Below are 20,721 nucleotides of genomic sequence, written 5' to 3'. Positions count from 1 at the left end.
GTTTGTTTTTTTATTAACCTTTATTAATTTATACAAAATACAAAACTCTGAACGAGTGTCACAAATCCTCGGTTGACACTGGTTCAAAAAGACACCATCCCACATATTTCAAACAACATGTCGAAGATATTTCACAACATCTCTCTCATCACTCGCATTATTATATATTTACACGCATGTTACCTCGATGGATGTCAGCACAAGTATCGGCAGCCATGTTAAAAGACCGTAGTTTCCACTGAGAAGTATTTTGTTTCACTGTCATTTAAAAGGAGGATATACTATGGAAGGTTTGGCATCAGAATGATATCAACACATCCTCTTTAAAACACTGTTAGTAATCAGACACGATGTTGCAGTTTTTAAACAACAGGTCAGACGGGTCACATTTCTAACTGCTGTACAGCTTTGTATGACAGACCAGAGCGGACGCATTCACATTAAAATGCTTTTTTCACAATGACTTTCCACGTTGACCTGCGTCCTGAACAATTCTCGACGGTTTCCAAATCTTTTTTTGGAAGTTTTTTTTCTCAGTGCCACTTTATTCCTCGGTAACCACTCCCAAGTTGAAAAAACTGTTCACAATTTCCAACACTTAGGACATCAATCTTATTCTGTACATTGTCCAAACCTAAACTTAAAAGAACAGTTAAATATTAAAAATGACAGGGAAATGACAAGAAATTAAAATATCGACATGTGTGTGCAATCTGCTCCAACGCCACAGTTGTAAAGTAAGAACGCATTAATAGGGAACCGATGACGGAAGAAAATCAGGAAGTGTGAAACAATTAAAATCAGAGATGAAAACACATTGTGAGAAGAAATATGCAACTTTAAAAAGGACATCCTCACCCACCATCAGTCCGTGGTGATAAGTGCCGTTTTCTCTTCATGCATCAACGTGCATAATACAGTGATGTCCTGTATTAGTGTTAACACCTCTTCAAATAAATTGTGGACGGGATTCTTCCTGAAAAAGCAGTAAATTGGACGTCTTGCTGTGTATAGGGTAAGAGTTGAGACGAAAGCATTTAAAAAGTTGGTCTTTCTGTGTCCATGCAGAAGCACCCAGAGCAAGTAAAGAGCGAGAGCAAAATATTTCCACCACCCTCCAGTGCGAGTCAGCTTTAGAGGAGCAGTCTCTGGATTGGAAGACATTTGCATGTCGCCTGTTAAAAAGCACAAAAGCCACGGAATCCACAACAACACTGACATTTTTGTGAGAGTTTAAGATTTCAAGTGGGGCTGCTGAGGTTCCAGGTAATTCAATATGACCCGTCGGTTATGTTTAAGACATTTGTGGATGGGCTGTTGCCGTGTAGTCATAAAATCAAGGAAATAATCTCCACAGATAAGGTGCTTCCTCCGTCTTGTCTTCTCTTTCACTTCGTCTTCCGTCTTGTTGGGCATGCAATTCCTTTATTTGCGGAGGGGCTTCTTACACTCAAACAGTAGTGGATAGACTTCCTCCACAGCCGTGGCCACATTCTGCACATTTGGTCCTGGGGTGGGGGGTGGGGGTAGGGAATGTATTAGAACAAGTTTTGAGCACAATTAAAAAGCAGAAAAGTCACATAAAGAAAAAAGAACCACCGAGGTCATCCCAGTAGAGGAAGAAACCTCAACAACAGAAATTACCTTGGGTGGGTTACGTTATGACTTATAAACTATTTCACTCTAGGGCAAAATTCCACGAGGGATTACGTTATTTACAAAGTGCTGCTCGGGGCGTAGCAGACTGTAAAATCTACAACTGCATGACATCAATCCTTTAAGCCAGTGTGCTCGCTAGCTGTGTGTCATACCTGTAACTGTGATGCTGCCAGTGGAGAACACCTGGATAGTAGCCTTGATATGTTTAATCCTGTATGTGGCAGCTGGATGGAGCTCTGGTTCATAACTACCACACAAAAAAAACCACACACACACACACATAGATGAGTACAGCAAAGAAACCAAAAACTCTGGTTACAACGTGTCACATGTCAGTATTCAATCTGTTGTCATATAAACAAGTGAATTAGGTTGTTTTCTACACTAGTATGTGGATCAGGGCAACAACATGGATTCACCATCCAGTGGAGAGAAAGCAGGTAACTAGTCCTGCTGAGCTGCTCGCCCTCTCCCTCAACCTGAACCATCTTTCCATTCACTACACTCAAAGCAAGAGGAAATTACTCAGTGACCAAAAACCATGCATGATCTGGAAAAACGTGCAACTTTGATAAATTATGGTACAGTAGAAAGTTCTAATACATTGTTATTCATTTCTAAAATGTGAGTGGATGTATCGGACATTAGTTTGCTCAAATGAGATTTTATACTGTAAAGTTACAGTGCAAGGCTGAGGTATAGCGATATTTCCCTCACATGACAGAGACCTGTTCCTTCTAGAACACGGCCTGTTCTACTGTGAGTTTCCAACCCGCCTCTGATACGGCTCTGCTGTGAAAAGCAGAGAGTAAACTAAGATAACTGGACTTAAACGAGTGGTCAACTGTTCTCACCACTAGAGGTCAGCCTATACAAGGAAATATGGAAGCACTAGTAAAGTCTAAGATCTTAAAGACATGAACTGAGGGTGTCTGAAATTAATGACAAAGAAAGTTAATTATGACAGTGAGCGGTTTTTTGACTTTATTGAATCATAATTCATGACTCAAACTTGAACTTAAGTAAACATCCTGAAGCACAGGAGATTCTGGACTGATATCACAGTGCATTCAATTAAATCTTAAGATTTCTTAACAGTCTAACATCAGGATAATAAGAATACAAATGTTGATGAAGATAATAGTGATTCCTTTGATTTCTATCATATAAGGGTGGTGGTGATGTGAAGGGACTGTATTACCTGGCAATGGGGCGGTTGTTCGTCGTAAAGTCTATGAGCTGGATTGAGAAGGGCATGGAGCAAACTGCCAGCACGTTCACGACTTTGAAGGCCGAAAACCTCACCTGAACACACAAAACACACACTGACACTTAATATGGATGCACACTTTATAGCATTGAAAATGAAAAAAGGATCTCTTCTATTTTTTTAAGATTTAATGATGCATAGATTTCTTAAATTTAGCCTTAAGAAGTGAATTAGTGAATATAGCTCATAGAATATAGAGCAAGCTGTAGGTTGCCTTGGTCACAAGCTTGTTTTCTAAACAGCGAGTCATAAGACTTGACTGGATTGAAGCAAATGAGAGTTAAAGCAAAACAAAGTGCTGTACAGAGTTCAATGAAGCAAAAATGGGATTTTGTTCTCCGTAAAAAATGTTTAACACAGTGGTTCCCTTGTAAATACTGACGATCTTGAAAAACCGAATGTATGTTACTATGACAATGAGACAGATAGTTGATCACAGGGCCTAAGTTCGAAATAAATATTTAGAAATCAATGTACTGTATATCATTAATACTGATTGTGGTATTTGGGGTTTAGATTTTTGTGAATTGTAATAAACAATTATTATAAATATTATTCACGATTATTCTTTCAGATTGTTGCCAATTTAACTCTTGCAATGCAATACCTCAACAGTAATTTTAATAAACTCTGCATCAGCTTTAAAAAGTTAAAAAGATTGTCTAGTTAGCATCGTATTTATGCTTTTGCAGGTGCAAAAACTCTAGAACAATTTTAATGCCGTTAACAAACAGCGATGTGATCATCCTCACCTTGAAGCCTAGTTTCTGGAGACAGCGCGCTAACCTGCGAGCACCACGCTTTGCATCATCCTCACTGACCGAAAGAGGAGAGCAGGAGTGAGAATCAACATTCAGAATTGTATACATAATTTAAACATGCAAGAAATGAAACACACAAACAGCAAGTTGCAACACTTAGAATCATCTTAGTTTCAGCACATCATCACAAAATCCTCACTGTGCTAATATGGAGTGGCTGAATTACAGTAGATGTAATCAATAGCTCTAATATCAGCACTGCATCCATGTTAAGGCAAATTATAATGTCATTGTATTATTGGCAGTTGATTGGGGATCTGGATATTTGAGCGATCGAATCACCAACTCTATTAGTGCGCGACTTCTCTACATCCTGTGCCAATATCGCCGTTAACTGCACCAACAATACAAGTCAAGAGAGCTCCGGCCAACACTTCTCAGACAGAGAGAAATGGCAAACCTCTGGCAACCATTGCATTTTGTGTGGTAGGTGTTACCTTGTTGCTCCAGTGCAGATGCATTTCCCTGACGACCAAATCGAGGCTGTTATCTTGGGCTTACGAAGCTTCATCAGGACTTTCTGAAAACAGTAAGACATGGTCCATTTTCGATTTTTAAGCTGAGCAAAAGAGATTTGATAATACAGTGCAGGTGTAAACATTGAAATATATTTATCATTTCTCTAGTTTTTACAGGAACAATCTCTCCACTGCAGCATTTTGCTTCCTTACCCCATGTTCTGGCTTATAGATGACATTGACTCCCTCTAAGGCAATGGTGCGTAAGTTGAGGTGACACCTGGTCCTGAAGGTCGCCACCACATTAGTGATAATGATATCAAGTGCGTCATCATTGCCGGAATCCATGTGGAAGTTGTGTGGTGCAGCCAAGATACCACAGGGGCTTTCTCCTCACGCATCCATCAGCAACTCCACCATAACCACCATTTCATGGACGGCCGGACAGGGAGACAAGACTGGCTGTAAAGAAGGAAAGGGCCCATGCTTGATTAGAATTTTTGGGATTTTAAAGAATCAACTTGACAGATTGAGACAAAAAAAACGTCAGTCCGTATTTTTAAACACGCACTGTGAAAACATAAGCGATTTACTTAGTAATAAGTATAGTTTATTAAATATAGCACCTTTCTAAGACCAAAGTCGCAACGTGCTGCACATTAAGGCGGCTGTGGTTGAGGGGCAGTGTTCGTCCAACCAGAGGGTCAGTGGTTTGATTGCTAAATACATTTTATTTAATGTAAACAGGAGAATTTAGTAATGCACAATAAACACATGCAATAAAAGTCGGATAACAACATGCAACAGAATGACAGTAAAACAGTGTTGAGGCCACAACTTTGAAAGCATGATAACCTTATTTTTTAAGTGGGTACGTGGGACAACCAGTAAGCCCTGGTCAAATGACCTGAGTGACCTAATCTGATTGTATGGATGAAGCAGGGGCCCGACCATGTGGAACTCTATGTGGGAAAACATTTTACTTAAAATGAAATGTGAATTTGATGGGAAGCCAATGTAAGGATCAAATGAGTGTGATGAGACCTGGGGGGATCTAGACATCAGTCTATCAGCAGCCGCTCTAGTGTAGCCCAGTACCTATTTCAATAATATATTTATCATATAGAAAATCATTTGATTTGTCTTTTCACTGAGAATTACACATACAGTGTAGTTAACCTGCACATAGAGACAGTCCATGTGTGAGAGCAGCTGTACTTACAGTAAACCTGCATCAAAGTAAACAAATGATGGGCCGGGTCCTGCAGCACCAGTTGATCTGGCTCTCCACCTCCGTGGCTCTGCTTCACTGGAGGCTTCGGGACGTGAGGCTCAAAACACGGATCACACGTGTATCTGAAAGACACATACGAGCAATTGCTTCAAACATTTCACAGAATCACCTTTTAAAAAACCCTCTCTAATGCAGGTCTTTACATTATGGGATGTGTTAGCCACTTCCGGGGCTGTGCTTTACTGCTTAGCAACGCATCTGATGGAGGTGTTTGGGGAAATGATGCTAGCTAATGTTGCCCGGCGTCTGCGAGTCATTTACCACAAACTCATTTAGCACAACACAGTCAACTTCCTTTCTGTGTTTGTGTCCGATTCGGGGACAACAAACGGCTGCGAAGGGGGAGCACACAATAAACAACGACACAACACTGCTGCTGTTGTGGAGACAGGCTACCCGCTAGCTAGCAACAAAGAAAAGTGCCCCAGCAATAATGAACGAAAAGTTGTTAGCTTCGCTAGCTTAGCAGACTAGCAGTCTACCGTCACACCGAGGGCGAGCTAGTTCCGCTGTTGCCCGCTAGTCGTGCGTGTTTGCCCGGGTGTGTGCGTGTGAAATGTTATCGTTACAGGGTTCTCTACCTCTTCAGCTCATTGTAGTGAAACCAAACCAAAACACGAACCAGTTAACGGTGAATCTTTGTGGACAAACCTCTTCCTCCTCACACACAGCTCACAGCCGGGGCACTTCCGCTTTCATCTTTCACAATAAAGCCGGGTGACCTGGTGAACTTCAGGATGACGACAACTTCCGGGCACGACTTTCAAAATACAACTACGCGAACAGAATTTAAGGCATAGATTTATATATAAAGGCTAGATGTCTCGTCTGTACGGAAGAGGATTAGGGCCACTGTGGAAAAAATAAGTGAGTTCTGAGTTTAAACTCAGAATTCGGACTTTTTTCTCAGAATTCTGACTTTAAAGACTTTAAAGTCAGAATTCTGACTTTAAATTCAGAATTCTGAGTTTAAACTCAGAACTCACTTATTTTTTCCACAGTGGCCCTAATCCTCTTCCGTACATCTGCGTTGCCGGCCAACGGAGACGAACGTCCGCACATTGCGGCCATCTTCCTAGGGGGCAGCTCGCTCACCCATAACATTGCTGGTAGTGGTAAATAACCATAACTTGCTCAATTTTCAACCGACATACACGGCATACTTATGAATTATTATGTTATTTTCTAAAAAAAAAAAAATGAATAATGTATGCAGTGTCATAACTACATCTCTGACGTTTATAACAAACCAGATCATTTAAAAATCGTTTGAAAATTGAGCAAGTTATGGTTATGTACCACTACCAACACAATGTTATGGGTGAGAAAGATGCCCCCTAGCAAGATGGTCGCCATGTGCGGACGTCCGGCTCCGTCGAACGAGACATCTAGCCTTTATATATAAATCTATGATTTAAGGGACTATTTTTAAAAGCATAATGTTTTATCAGAACACTTACGCTGCTCAGATGAATGCAAAACAAGAGAAGAACAACTACACAACATAAGCTACAGATGGCGTCATATCGTGATATATATAGAATATAGAGAACACAAAACACATCAGCCAAAAGATACAGGGTTTAAGATGTTCTGAGAATACATCAGAGGTTTGTAGAGAAAATAAATAAAGCAATATATGTCCAATGATTTCATGATAAAGTATTATCCTGCAATTCATCCGTTACAGCTAAGAGATAGCAAAATATTAAATGCTTGTAAAGATTGCCGTCTTTTGGACCCTCGCCAAATCTAATAAAAAAATGTTCAGCATTATTTGAACGGGCTTTTTAACTCAATGATAACAATAAACTTTGAGTTGATACAAATCGAAGTCCAAGTGAGGCTTAAAGTGTTCGTTGACTCAAACCAAAAACTGTGTCCACAAATTCGTCTTTGCCGTCGTCTCTGCCTGCCAATATTACACTTAACAGGCTTATATTAACACCATTTCTACACAACAATGTGTGACTTCTTTCAATGTTTACGGTGTATTGACATCTACGCTATCTGGATTTGTAACATCTCCAAGGAAAACGAGCACATCTGGTCAGTAAGCGCTCCGCTGGGAATTCTGGACGGGCTTACAAAGAGAAGAGAGGAGTAAAGTTTAGAGGCGGCCGGGGAATGTTTGTGTTATCAATGAGAGAATTTGCAGCCGTTACTGTGGCCCATGAATGAATTCAGTGAATGAGCGCTGCCCTGAGGTGTCGCGGCCACGTCCTGTGATGAGTGTGACCTTTAGATGGAGTGATCACAGCTTTATGTCCGTTTGTCATGTTTTTGAGTTGATCTGATTTGTTCTGCTCGATGTGGATTTACACAACGCTGCATGTCCCTGATAAGAATGACATACAATCTTTATGAGATAAAGTTGTGTAAACTAAACACAGCTTTGGATGTGTATAAGTCTACGCACGCACACACTCACGCACTTCTCTGTGCATGAAACATCAGTGACTTATTTCTTGCTTATATATATTTGCGCATTGTAAACCAGCTCTTCTGTCGGGGCCGCTGAAAACACTTCTCCCTCCTGGCCCCCGTCCAAGCAAAACAGAAAAATAGCTTCTTTATGATTCAGCCCTGTTGTTATTGTTCTTCCTCCCCTGGTTACCAAATTGTCTCTTTCCTCCTCTCATTTAATCCTCCTGGGAGAAATATAGCCTTGTAATTCACATCCATCCGGCACAAGAGCCTTGTTCAGATGTCCCAAGTTGTTTACTATAAAGGTTTAGATTTGGAGCAGGTTAGAAGAGTCAGGCCGCGAAGCATTGTTGGCGTGCGTGTGTTTGTGTGTGTTTGTGTGTGTGTGTGTGTGTGTGTGTGTGTGTGTGTGTGTGTGTGTGTGTGTGTGTGTGTGTGTGTGTGTGTGTGTGTGTGTGTGTGTGTGTGTGTGTTAGGAGGAGACTGACGCAGGGCACAGGAGTGTGTTTACAGTTTGTTGGTCTCAACATCACTGGGGGAAGTTGCTTCCCAGGGGAACAATGCTCTTAATTTCATTAGGTCATAAGATTGCAGCTTGTAAACACACAGATGTGAGCACTTGTGGCATAATAGATTTAGATATGCCTAAGAATAAATAGACGCTCCATCACTGTAACCGTTGTGTGTGTGCGTCAAAAAGAGAGTGACTGGGGGAAAGTGAGAGATAAATCTTTCTTCTGTTTGTTTCTGGGAATATTTGTGTTTGTGCGCTTGCTTGTGTGTGAAGATAGTTTTGATCTGACTTGTGTTCAATTGGCTGTTCATTAACTTTTCTATTCTACGTTTTATATTCACATGTATCAAACTTGACACAGAAATAATTATTAAAACGGTTTGTTATTGGGTGGAACAATAATATTTACCAGGGGGAGATTGGGGCCGCATATCTATATATTGTGAGGTAACCTGATTTAGATGATCTGGTTGGTTTAATATTTTTTGACAGAAAATTGACAAGGTCACACAACTTTCTCCAAAATCTCTGGATAACTCTCACACACCCTTCTCAGAAAGCCCCTCTCTCTGCCCTAATCTTTCCTCATTGTTTTTGCAAAACCACTGACCACCTCTTTAAAAATCTTGACACGTCCCTGTCAGCAGATGCGTCTTTTTGCCGAGATGCGCTGTCGAGGTGACCTCACTGTTGCCTGTAAACTCAACGTATTTGTCAGGACCCCAGAGTTCTGTTTATGTTGGGCGTCCATCACGGCCTCTTTTCAAAAGGACTCAGAGAGCAGAGTTTAAGCTTTTGAGAGTCTTTGCGGCAGTGTTGTAAAAACTGAGGTCAGCGCTGGTTTGTGGAGATTTTGTGGGAACTCTTCAGCAGGGATGAGGTCAGGTGGGATGTACTGACCAGGTTGGAAATTACAAAAGTAAAAGCTGGGGGAGAAAAAAGACAATAAAAGATAAAAGTGAGATGAAGAAGAAAAGACCATAGAGGAACTACTGCAAACGTAAGATCACACTCTGCAGCCGTGTGTGCTTTAGTGCCCTCTGGGAAACAGGTCTGTGTGTGGCTGCAGTGTTGCAAAAATGTCCAAAATAACGTATCTGCAAGTCCATGACACTGAATCCATGTAGTTATGAGTAAGTGTTTCTGTACGAGACGGAGATAGATAGTGTGTGAGTTTGCCGTGCAGAGGGAATCCAGTGCTCTGGTAGTGCTGCTCTGGGGTCTCCCAGTGTAAACAGAGACGTGGGAACGGCCAAGCCTGTTTATATCAGCCCCATTCTTACTGGGACCAGTCAGCCAGGCTTCAGGGGCACGGCAGTGTGCAAACACACTCATCCAGATACCTGGAGGTACTTGAAAGAGGATTTGTAGACGCATGCATGATATCCTTAAAATCCTGGATTTAGCAAGTAATGCTGCGACATGCAACTTCACCACTAGATATCACTAAATTCTACACACTGAACCTTTAAGTCACAAACAGTCGGGATCTTGGCAGCTGATTATATCTGTCCAGTTTCTCACCTGAGTTTCTGAGAAGTGAAACCTTCTCTACAGACGTGAGCCTGAAACCAGACAGAGAGACGATCACTCTGACGCTCATTATGTCTATATGATTTACTGGACTAACATTAACACACCTGCACAGATGTTTTGGTGTTCCCTGCCATAGCCATGTTTAGACTGGTTTTGGAAATGATAATGCTGCCATTATTATTATCTGGTTCAGCTCCAGTCTGCAGAGCCAGCTATCTGCAGGATCAGTCAACTGAAATGAAGCCGCAGCAGGATGAAATCAAATTCTCTTGTTGACAGATGTATTGAAGCAGTGGAGCTCAGCGGCTTGTTTTTTTTATATTCACATGCAAACTGTACAGTGTAGATGTCTTTAAATTATTCATTTGTCAGATCTCATGTTTGCTTTTGATTTCTGTGACCTGTCTGTTTGACTCTTTTATGCTCCAAAATCAAAGAAATTGATCGCATATGTTTTCACTTGAATGAAAGATTCATGATAATTAGTTTCTCCCTAAAATTCTGATACTTAATCTGGGAGATAAGATTTTTTTGTCATCAGCAGTACTACTTATTATATTTCAGCACTCTATTTCTGACAATTGAAAGTGTTTTACATGAGAAATTTTCCTAAAGAGAAAACAAAGTAAAAGGGTGGACAGCTACTGTAAATACACATATGAGAAGATAAGTCAGACAATATTCATCAACAAAGGCCATTATTGGCATTTTTTCAAATGTGGATGTGCTTCAGCTGCCCTTAAAAAAAGTAAGCGATTAGAAATACAGTAAAATCCCTGGTTGGGAAATCGTCCATTGTGGCTCCTTGTTCACGAAGAAGAGCAAACACTGTATTTTTTTCACCACAGAACTGGGGCCCGCTGGTCGGGTTGTCAGCACCTCAGACAGACAGTGTTTGGATAGAGAAGGAGTTGCTGTAAGCCCCGTGGAGTGGATTCTTCCTCTCTCACTAGAAAACAGAGCACTTCAAAAAACGAGCTGCTGTGAGAGCGCGGCGGCGCCCCAACGTCATGGTGGGGAGGCTCATCACAGATCGCTCCAATTACACACCCGGTTGCCCTCGGAGATAAAGTGTGCGTTCATGCATCTTTGTCACTGTGTGGCTTAGTGGGCACTGTTTGATATAGGAGGAGAGGAGGGCGGGTGGGTGGGTGGCAAAAGTGGTACTTGTTTCCTGTATCCATAAATGTGTGCATGATGTTAGTGTGAGGAGTCCCCTCCACTTTGTGCTGGTACAGGCCTGAATTGGGGTGGAGGGGGGGGGGGGGGGGGGTGTTGACATAGAAGGATGTTTTGGGGTGGCGTTTGGGGAGCGAATCGGGGTGAAGGTGTAGAAGGATGACAGGAAGGAGGGATGTGTGATAAGAGGGGTGGGGCGGGGGGGAGTTGTGTTTTTGTTGAGTTGTTAGGGGGTCATTTTTTGTACGGCGCTCGTTGTTGTTGCATTTTTTTCAGACGTGCACACACACTCTCCTATTGACCTGCCTTTTGCTCATGCTTGTTTTTCTGTGTGATAAAACAAAGCAACGAAACCCCACACATACGCACACAAGGCCTGCCCACGCACATGTACACACACTGTCTCTCACACACAGACACACACACACACACACAGACGCGGACGCACACACACTGATATCTAAATTAATGGTCTCCTCGAGGAGTCATCCAAAGGCCACAGCGTTTGGGAGAAAAAGATTCTTGGAAAAAGACTTCATCATCTGAACATTTCCTCATTAGTAACCCCATCTCAGTCATTCAGAGAGCGAGAGAGGTGCACCAAGCAACACACAGACAGGGTCACATACTTATCATGTTGATGAGGCATTTACACTCCCGGCAAACGGTGGTGAAAGTGGTGGACGGAGAGAGGCAAACGTGGAGTCGGGCTTTGGTGTGAGGAGCAGACACAGGTACGGAGGTAAAGACCGTAAAATGGTTCAAAGTGAGTCCAGAAACAGAGAGAAAGAGAAAAAGAAAAGAGAGATCTTAATTGTCAGCGAGTTCACTCCCTCGGTCTCCTCCGGCCTCGCTGCAGGAAGTCATTAAAGAGTATAAGGCAATAAAGCTGTGTCAGATATATTGTTGCAACGCTCTCCGCAGAGATATAAAATATTGTCCTCCCATCCTCATCGGACATGAGGATCAGCATTTTACAGGCCCACGATGTCCTCTCTTGTTATTGGGTTTCAGGGTTATTGTTTCCGCTTTGATTCAACATGACTCCCAAGAAGAGGGGCATCCTGGGTAACACAAAGGTTTTAAAGGATATTTGTCACTTCAGAACTGGCTCGTCAAAAATGTACTGACTAGTTGCTGACTAGCTTGGGAACAGGTAACGTTATTCTTCTCAGAAGCTGGACGAGACCAAAAAAAGAGCAAAAAGGTTTGTGATAACTTAACTGGAGGATATGCACCAGGTGCAAGTCTGTGAGTTCAAGCCCCTGAAATGGGGCGATAACTTTTCCTCCAGATTCTGTTTTCAACATATTTGAACAAGTATTTTATATCCTACTCAAACATAGAGGGAAAATAAAAAGCCGCTGTTGCTTTATGTTGATAAGGCTGCTCCTGCTCTGCCAAAATAAATACACAACATAGGAATAGTAGAGCCAGAAAAAAATGTGGTATTCATGGAAATTATGGTGATAGATAGATAGATAGATAGATAGATAGATAGATAGATAGATAGATAGATAGATAGATAGATAGATAGATAGATAGATAGATAGATAGATAGATAGATAGATAGATAGATAGATAGATAGATAGATAGATAGATAGATAGATAGATAGATAGATAGATAGATAGATAGATAGATAGATAGATAGATAGATAGATAGATAGATAGCTGGTAGGTAGGTAGGTAGGTAGGTAGGTAGGTAGGTAGGTAGGTAGGTAGGTAGGTAGGTAGGTAGGTAGGTAGGTAGGTAGGTAGATAGAGATAGATAGATAGATAGATAGATAGATAGATAGATAGATAGATAGATAGATAGATAGATAGATAGATAGATAGATAGATAGATAGATAGATAGATAGATAGATAGATAGATAGATAGATAGATAGATAGATAGATAGATAGATAGATAGATAAAGAGAGAGATATATAGATAGATAGAGAGATATATAGATAGATAGATAGATAGATAGATAGATAGATAGATAGATAGATAGATAGATAGATAGATAGATAGATAGATAGATAGATAGATAGATAGATAGATAGATAGATAGATAGATAGATAGATAGATAGATAGATAGATAGATAGATAGATAGATAGATAGATAGATAGATAGATAGATAGATAGATAGATAGATAGATAGATAGATAGATAGATAGATAGATAGATAGATAGATAGATAGATAGATAGATAGATAGATAGATAGATAGATAGATAGATAGATAGATAGATAGATAGATAGATAGATAGATAGATTGATTGATTGATAGAGGGGACGAAAAAGCAGAGAGCAATAAAATGTGATGGAGGGATGGAGAAGGGGTGAGGAGAGGAGGTTAATCCAAACAGAACCGTGCCAGGATATTTTTACGACTGTCCCATCAGCCATTATCTGCCTGCTCTGTTATGGTTAGGGATAAATACAGACCAGGGCAATACCACGGAGGGTTAGATTTTGTGTGTGTCTGTGTGTGTGTGTGTGTGTGTGTGAATGATTTTTCGTCTGTGTAGCAATGTCTAGTTTCTTTGTGAGAGTGTCATCTCCCTCGTTCTCTCTGGCTCTCCTCCACCGCAGCAGCCAGGGAAGATAACCACAACAGTTTATTCCATTTCATCAGACGCTCCTAAGGCCATTTTAGCCCTAATGGACACAGAGCAGAACCGGCCTTTTTATCTTCTTGCTCAATAAAAATCTTACCGCCCCTGTCGGCTCATGAGACTCTCTGTCTCTGAGCTAGATAAATATCTGTGTGTGCTGACCGAGCTGGTGAGTGGGTTAGAAACAAATGTTGGAGAGGGTCTGTGTGTTTGTGATAAGTGAGGCAAACAGGGGAATTTTCTGTGGGAAGCAATAATGTGTGTGAAAAGAGAGAGAAAGAGTGGACTTGAATATAGTCGCATGATATCATCATCTGTAAACTCTCCAAACACCTGTGTTTAAGGCGTAGACTGAAGATAAACGAGGGGTTTAAACTTGGACACACAGAGAGATGAATCTTGTGTGAGTGTGTGTGTGTGTGTGTGTGTGTGTGCAGGCCCATGTTTGAAAGATGTAGCTTTATGTGTATTTAAGAGCCTTCGACACTGTTTTTAACATATAATGCAAATTTGTCACGTACAGAGACACAAGCAGAATTTACACACACCTGCAGCCTGAGGGGAAGCCCTACATGTGTGTGTGTGTGTGTGTGTGTGTGTGTGTGTATGTGTGTGTTTGTGTGTGAGCTCTCAGCCAATCCGACCATGTGTGTCTGGGTGCGAGAAGAGCAGAGGTGACGGAGAGTTTGGAGCAGCAGAGAAATGATCTGCGAGGTTTATTATCTTTAATTAGTATCCAGGGGGAAAGAGATAGATAAGGACCACCACTTCGCTGATTGATCTACTTTGTGTTTAAAAAAAAAATCCAAACCAAAGTTTGTAGTAAAAAGCAGGAAACACTCACCAAGGTATGATCAGTCCTGGAGTTCAGGCCTTCAGTGTATTTCCTCTGATGTGAAACCAACGTAGTACACGTTAAGAAGTGATTCAAGACAAATTAACTGAAATGAAATTCTTTGGCATTGTAATGTTTTCGTGTAAATAATGTGCGATCCGGCTTTTAGCATAAAAAAAAAATTTGGATTAAGCAAGAACTTTCTTTCCAAGAGCCATTTAGACATTTTGCCAATATTGGAAAACGAAAACAGTTTTCATCAAGTGTGTGTGTGTTGCATCATGATGGCAATAAGGATGTTTAGTTGTTTATACACAGCCACACTTCCCACCTCTGAAGATGCACATCGCTGCTGTCAAATAAATAAGCCAAAGAGTATATATGCATAAAACAGCTGGACAACAGCTGATTCTCCACAGGGACACGTCGCTTTTTGCAAAACCAAATGGTGTGCATGTGTGTGTGTGAGTGAGTGTTTCTAAGAAATAAACTATAAAGATGATTAAGAAATAGACAGATTCACATGTTTTGCATGTTGTGTTTGCCCTAAAGAAGCAGCAACGCTTCTTTAGAGTACGACTTTAACCGAAAACAATCAAAGTGCAGAACAGTAAAGGTTTGGTGAGTGTAAGGTATACTTGTGATCATCAAGAGAACTGATGGTTTACCTTTTATCAAGCTCAAAATATACAACTATTTAAATACTATTTACTTTTTGACATTAATGCCAACAGTGAAAAAAATAGAGATGATTCTATTAGGCTCAGACTTTTATCAGTAAAAACACTGCTGTAGTAAGTGCTTAAAACAGTTGAAAACAATAATAATTCCTTGGTTCGGAGTTAAATTTTACTTTCAGCACTGCAAGTGTCATTTTGCGATGAAGGAATATGAATTGTATTTTTGTACTGAGCCATAATATGTCTAAAAATGCTGTTCACAGTCTCAAATGGGGCATTGATTTCGCACAAAAATGTACTTAAACTATTTTATTAACTTTTGTACAATTTAAAGATTTATCAATTAAATCTTGTCATCTGTTTAGACAGAATAATTTTAAACAAACAATTTCAGTATCACTCGAACTGTTGTTTCTGAATGGATGTGCAGCACTTCACGTAACTCTCAGTTGCTACGGAGGTCAGTTTATAAATATTGCACTGATATCTTTGCGCCGAGATTTGTCATCAGAGAAATATGCACTGACGTGCACTTGCACTCAGTGTTAAGATTAAGAATCACATGGTCAAATAAAAATTCAACAATGAAACGCTACAGCTAACATTTAGCAAAGAGGTGAGCCGACATCTGTTTGTGATTACAGGGCTGCTGAGGTGCTGTTGTGTCTGTCCTCTGCTACTAAGTGGGCCTGTCTGTTAGATGCACCGGAGCTGGGGATGCACACACACAGGCACTTACACAAACAAACACGTGCACACACTAATGAGCTAATTCACACACGCGCTTCCTGCCCTGGGACTTGGGGTTCAGGGGATATCAGGGGTCTCATGAGATTCAATGTTGTGAATGTGAGTGTGTAAGTGTATGTGTTTGTGTGTCTGTGTGTCTGTGTGTGTGTGTGTGTGTGTGTGTGTGTGTGTGTGTGTGTGTGTGTGTGTGTGTGTGTGTGTGTGTGTGTGTGTGTGTGTGTGTGAGAGGGGCACTTTTTTTTTATCACAGGTCACATCTCACCTCTTTGTCATCTCCTGTTAGCCTCCGGTAGCCTAACGTCTGTGTCCCGTGGGAGAAGTGGCAACACACACACTGGCACAAACACAGATTAGGGTTGAAATGATACATAAGAAGGTGCTATCACAACACACACAAACACACACCACAGAGTTACTGATACGCCAAAACAAAATCCCTTGAACATCCCTGCACGTCTGCTCCATTTCATAATTTCACATTCCTTTCTTTGTGGTGCATTTTTAGATTTCTGAAATCCTATTTCTCTCTCATGTATAGAACCAATGGCTTTTCATGTTTATATGACAAGTGTAGGAGATATGTTGCTGTATATTATATTATAAGCCGGCCGTTCTGTGTGTGTGTGTGTGTGTGTGTGTGTGTGTGTGTGTGTGTGTGTGTGTGTGTGTGTGTGTGTGTGTGTGTACAGTATATTAGTGTGTGAGGGTGTGTATAAGGGATTGTACGTCAAATGTGCAATGTTTGTACAAGTTCCCTCCCTGAAGGGAGTATCAGCGGAGTAGCCCAGGAGGAGCCTCCGTCTTCGGACCGGTGGGGGTGACGGTTCCCTGTGGGACCTGGGGGGGGGGGGATGCTTGACTGGAGGGAAGCAGCTAACCTGCGTAATCTCTTCGCCCAGGAAGGCAGAGGTTTCCCTGCGTTCGGGGGCAGTCAACACGTCCCCCGGCTATCAGCGGTTCTGGATGCTCTATCCAGAGATATGGCCAGGCTACGTGGGCGTATCGCACTCAAGCCTGGAGTCTGTTCGTGCACACAAGAGAACGCTGACCCAAAGAAATGCATAACTGTTCAAAACTGTGGTGCCTTGAGGGACTGCTCCTATCTCTCTTCCTGGGGTCGGATAATATTCGGTCTGTCTCCCTCTGCACCAGAGGCTGCGGTAATTACCAGCAAAGTTACAGATAATCAGTGTGTGTTTCCCACTGTATCAGCGGCCTGTTTGTGAGTGTGCAGGCGTGAGCTACCCAGACTGCTGAGACAGTCTCGAGATATGATGGGGATGAGGTCATTACTTCTATTCTTCCTTTTTTTCCCCTGGAGTGGGGTGGTAAACAGTTCATTTTTCAAAAGAGATGCAGCAATTCAAGCATCTGCAGGGAGTATAAATGTTGATAATAAATATAAATACAGGCTCCTTCATTAATAGATGTTCCCCTCTTGATAGCAACTCAGGAATTTGCACATCTTATTCAACATATTACAATAATCTCCACGTATATAAACACACACAGACACACAGACACACACACACAGAAATACACACACACCTGTCGCTCCCCCTTGAGTAATGAGGAGAAAGAAGATCAAAGCGTAGAACCTGATCCAGCCAATGAGAGCGCAGTTCTGTTTATCATCCCTCTCCATCATCGCCCTCCATTATAACAACAGTCTGACTGATCAGGTGTGAATAATATCAGCGTCCAGTGCTACACTGATGATTAGGTGTGTGTGCGGATGATCCTGACATTTCATCTCCGTTCATCTACAGAGATCAGTCAGATAGTTTGTGTCTTCTCACGATTTTGTGAAATTTGCAAGTGATAAAGAGAAGCGATACCTTTTCTAGTTTAGATGACCATACACATCATTGAAAGAGGTCCTTGAAGATTGAGGGACTCCCCCTGATCAGATCGCACCAGGTTGCTTGTTCCACAATCAGGGAATCCACAAAGCAAGGGGAAGTCTGGACTGCGATTATCTTGCGTGCAGATGATGTTCCGTGGATGAATGCAATGGCCGACAAGTAGCATAAACATGCATGATTGAAAGAAGACGTCAGTAAGCGATCTGATTTGGGCAGCCATGGGCAGCCATGGGCAGCCAGTGGAGGTTGATGAGCAGCGGAGTAACATGACAAATTGAAGGGCAGATGTGCTGCTGCATTCTGGGCCATCTGAAAGGATTTTAACTATGCACTGTTTACAGTGAAGGGAGGCCCTCATGAGGGGCATCGCAGCAATCAGACAAGAAATAACCACGTCCACTGATCTGGGTAAGGCCTGATGTATGTCCGTGTTGTAAATAGGGTTGGGTACCGAGTACAACCGGTACCTACCCGGACCGAAACGCAACGGAGATTTCTGTGCCTCATTTCGGTGCCTGAGCCAATGGAAAACTGAGGTCTCCGCTCGTCCCGCCTCCTCACACTTCCGCTCCTTCCTTCACGGGAAGCGGCGGCTCCCGCCGGGCCCCGCGGCTGCCGGTGGACAGACTCTTGTCCCCGCGCTGCCCGCACCCCGCGTGCGTCAGGGCTCCCGTGCAGGTGTGGGGGGGGGAAGGATCTCCTCGTGAGACCTCTCCCCGGCGCTGGCTGGCCCCCGCCGGGCGCATTTCCTCCGTGGCGGTGCGCCGCGACCGGGCTCCGGGACCGGGCTCCGGGACCGGGCTCCGGGACCGGGCTCCGGGACCGGGCTCCGGGACCGGGCTCCGGGACCGGGCTCCGGGACCGGCGACAGCCCCAGCGACGGCCCCAGCCGCGGAGACACGGGGGGGGGGGTCTGAGTGTGTGTGTTTTGTATTTATTTTTATTTATTTAAGTATAGTGTAAACTTTTGTTAACAGTTCGTATGTTATTCATAGTTTTGAGTTAAAAAGGGTTTTGTATTTATTTTTTATATTTATAATCTACTTTAAACAGTTAATATATTTGGCAATAAAAAAAGCCTTTCTTAGTCAAGCATCGTTTTGTGCACTTTTTTGAAAAAAGTATCGGTTCTGGCACCGTTTAGGCACCGGTATCGTTTTAAAAGTATCGGTTAGGAACCGGTATCGGATAAAAACCAAACGATACCCATCCCTAGTTGTAAAGGGCAAAATGGCATTAGTGGTAGACATATGCAGTTTCTCACAACCTAGGTTATGAGAAGGGGGATGAATGTATTTAACATTATTGATGTTAAGTTTTACTCATGTTTGTGTGACACTGAAGAGTCTGTTTAACCTGGTCTGTGGACATGAAGGTGCATACCACTTTGAAATGCATGTTAGTGTTTAAACAGTAAGAAGTGCGCGAATGCATCTTGGCTAAATAGCTTGTTTTCTTCCCTCAACAGTCCTTGTTTTCTTCCCTCTATTTGTTTTGGCTGCACGGGACTGACCAGACATCCAACAACAGCAGCCGGGGACACTGGGGGTTGAGGGGTGGGGGGATCTGGCTGAAAGAGAGGAAGGGGTGGGGGGGTCGGTGGGGGGGCACGGATGGCTGCTGAGAAGGGTTTAGCTGGGTGCCGGGAGCTCAGGCCTGGTTGGAGGATTAAACCACAAACACACACGTCTGAACCGTACCACTGTGTGAGATGGAAAACTGAGCAGTGTCCCTCTCCCTCTCTGTTTATAAACTGTAGCCTCAGTCACAATGACAGAGACCAGACCTCTGACTCTGAAACCCAGCACTGTCCCACACTGCCCTGCTGCCCACTCCTGCAAAGTGAAGCCACCCACACACACACCAACACACCGACACACACACACCGACACACACACACACACACACCGACACACACACACACACAGAGCTTTTATCTCTGCATCCGATCACCAGGCCACAAGTTGGTCCAGAGGTTGCAACAGAGGTTTAAAAAAGTGCCATATACTGCCATAGAACACACACAAGCACACACACACACACACACACACACTCACTCACTCACACACACACACACACACACACACACTCACTCACACAAACACACTCAAACTGCAGCTGCATCACATCTCACTTACTTCCGACAGGACACTTTGGGCGCGCAGCCAATTCAACCTCAAGCCAACACAGCTTAAGTGTGTGTGTGTGTGTGTGTGTGTGTGTGTGTGTGTGTGTGTGTGTGTGTGTGTGTGTATTTTGGGTATAGAACCACTAAGACAGCAGTGCCAATGGATATTTCAGCAACCAACTTAGTTCAGGTTGCTACTGTGAATCTTTCTCCTTGTAAAGTTATTGTTTTCACGGCTGCCTCCACTCGTTTCTCAGGCCTCATCTCCTGCAGGGCTGTTATTCATCTCCATCAGTCTGGTTATCATTTTTCTTTTTTTTATCTTTAACAACAAGCTGCACAGCTACTGATCTATATCGACAGGAACAGCGACTTACAACTTTGCAAGCAATCATCTGGAGATCAAAACTGGCTTGTACTCTGCTGATACCTGCTGATGGACACTTTCAAACTGAACTTGCTTAGTGTGAAGGTAACTTTGGTGTGTGAATGGGTTTGGGTGAGAAAATGTCCAATATAATCCAACTTTATTCAACAGAACCAAGTGGCAATCCACTGTGACGTCACCCATTGGTTCACGAGCTGCAGTTTTGAATCCTCGGGCTCAGCATTTTGGCCAAAAATAACCATATTTGGAAGAGAAGGGGGTGGAGCCTGACTGAGAGCATGAGGACATAACACACCCACCTACACCTGCAA

The 20,721-nt window shown here is 42.6% G+C and overlaps 1 protein-coding gene across 3 annotated transcripts; it reads right to left on the bottom strand.

The window, feature by feature from the left end:
- Position 1: 1 nt before the first annotated feature.
- tbpl1 (TBP-like 1) lies at positions 2-6,194 on the bottom strand. Of its 3 annotated transcripts, none has more exons than XM_061090991.1 (8): positions 6,154-6,194; positions 5,431-5,564; positions 4,422-4,670; positions 4,188-4,270; positions 3,682-3,745; positions 2,861-2,964; positions 1,812-1,906; positions 2-1,508 (listed from the first exon to the last, which is right to left on the bottom strand). In XM_061090991.1, the coding sequence occupies exons 3-8, from the start codon at positions 4,554-4,556 to the stop codon at positions 1,426-1,428; spliced, it is 564 nt and encodes a 187-aa protein (XP_060946974.1). In that variant the 5' UTR covers positions 4,557-4,670; positions 5,431-5,564; positions 6,154-6,194; the 3' UTR covers positions 2-1,425. The 3 variants fall into 3 exon arrangements, with proteins under 3 accessions (XP_060946974.1, XP_060946972.1, XP_060946971.1); XM_061090989.1 differs by having other exon boundaries at positions 6,125-6,178; XM_061090988.1 differs by having other exon boundaries at positions 6,084-6,170.
- Between the last annotated feature and the right edge of the window lie 14,527 nt (positions 6,195-20,721).

Source organism: Limanda limanda, chromosome 18 (assembly GCF_963576545.1).
Source record: "Limanda limanda chromosome 18, fLimLim1.1, whole genome shotgun sequence".
NCBI lineage: Eukaryota > Metazoa > Chordata > Actinopteri > Pleuronectiformes > Pleuronectidae > Limanda > Limanda limanda.
The sequence above is the reverse complement of the archived record's forward strand: the minus strand, read 5'-3'. Positions and strand labels throughout refer to the sequence as shown.

Coding starts and splice junctions, on each gene's coding strand:
- tbpl1 (XM_061090991.1), bottom strand. CDS start 4,556: ATGGATTCCGGCAATGATGACGCACTTGATATCATTATCACTAATGTG. Junction 2,965..3,681: donor TCCAGAAACTAGGCTTCAAG/GTGAGGATGATC, acceptor TTGTGTGTTCAG/GTGAGGTTTTCGGCCTTCAA. Junction 1,907..2,860: donor AACAACCGCCCCATTGCCAG/GTAATACAGTCC, acceptor TTTGTGTGGTAG/TTATGAACCAGAGCTCCATC.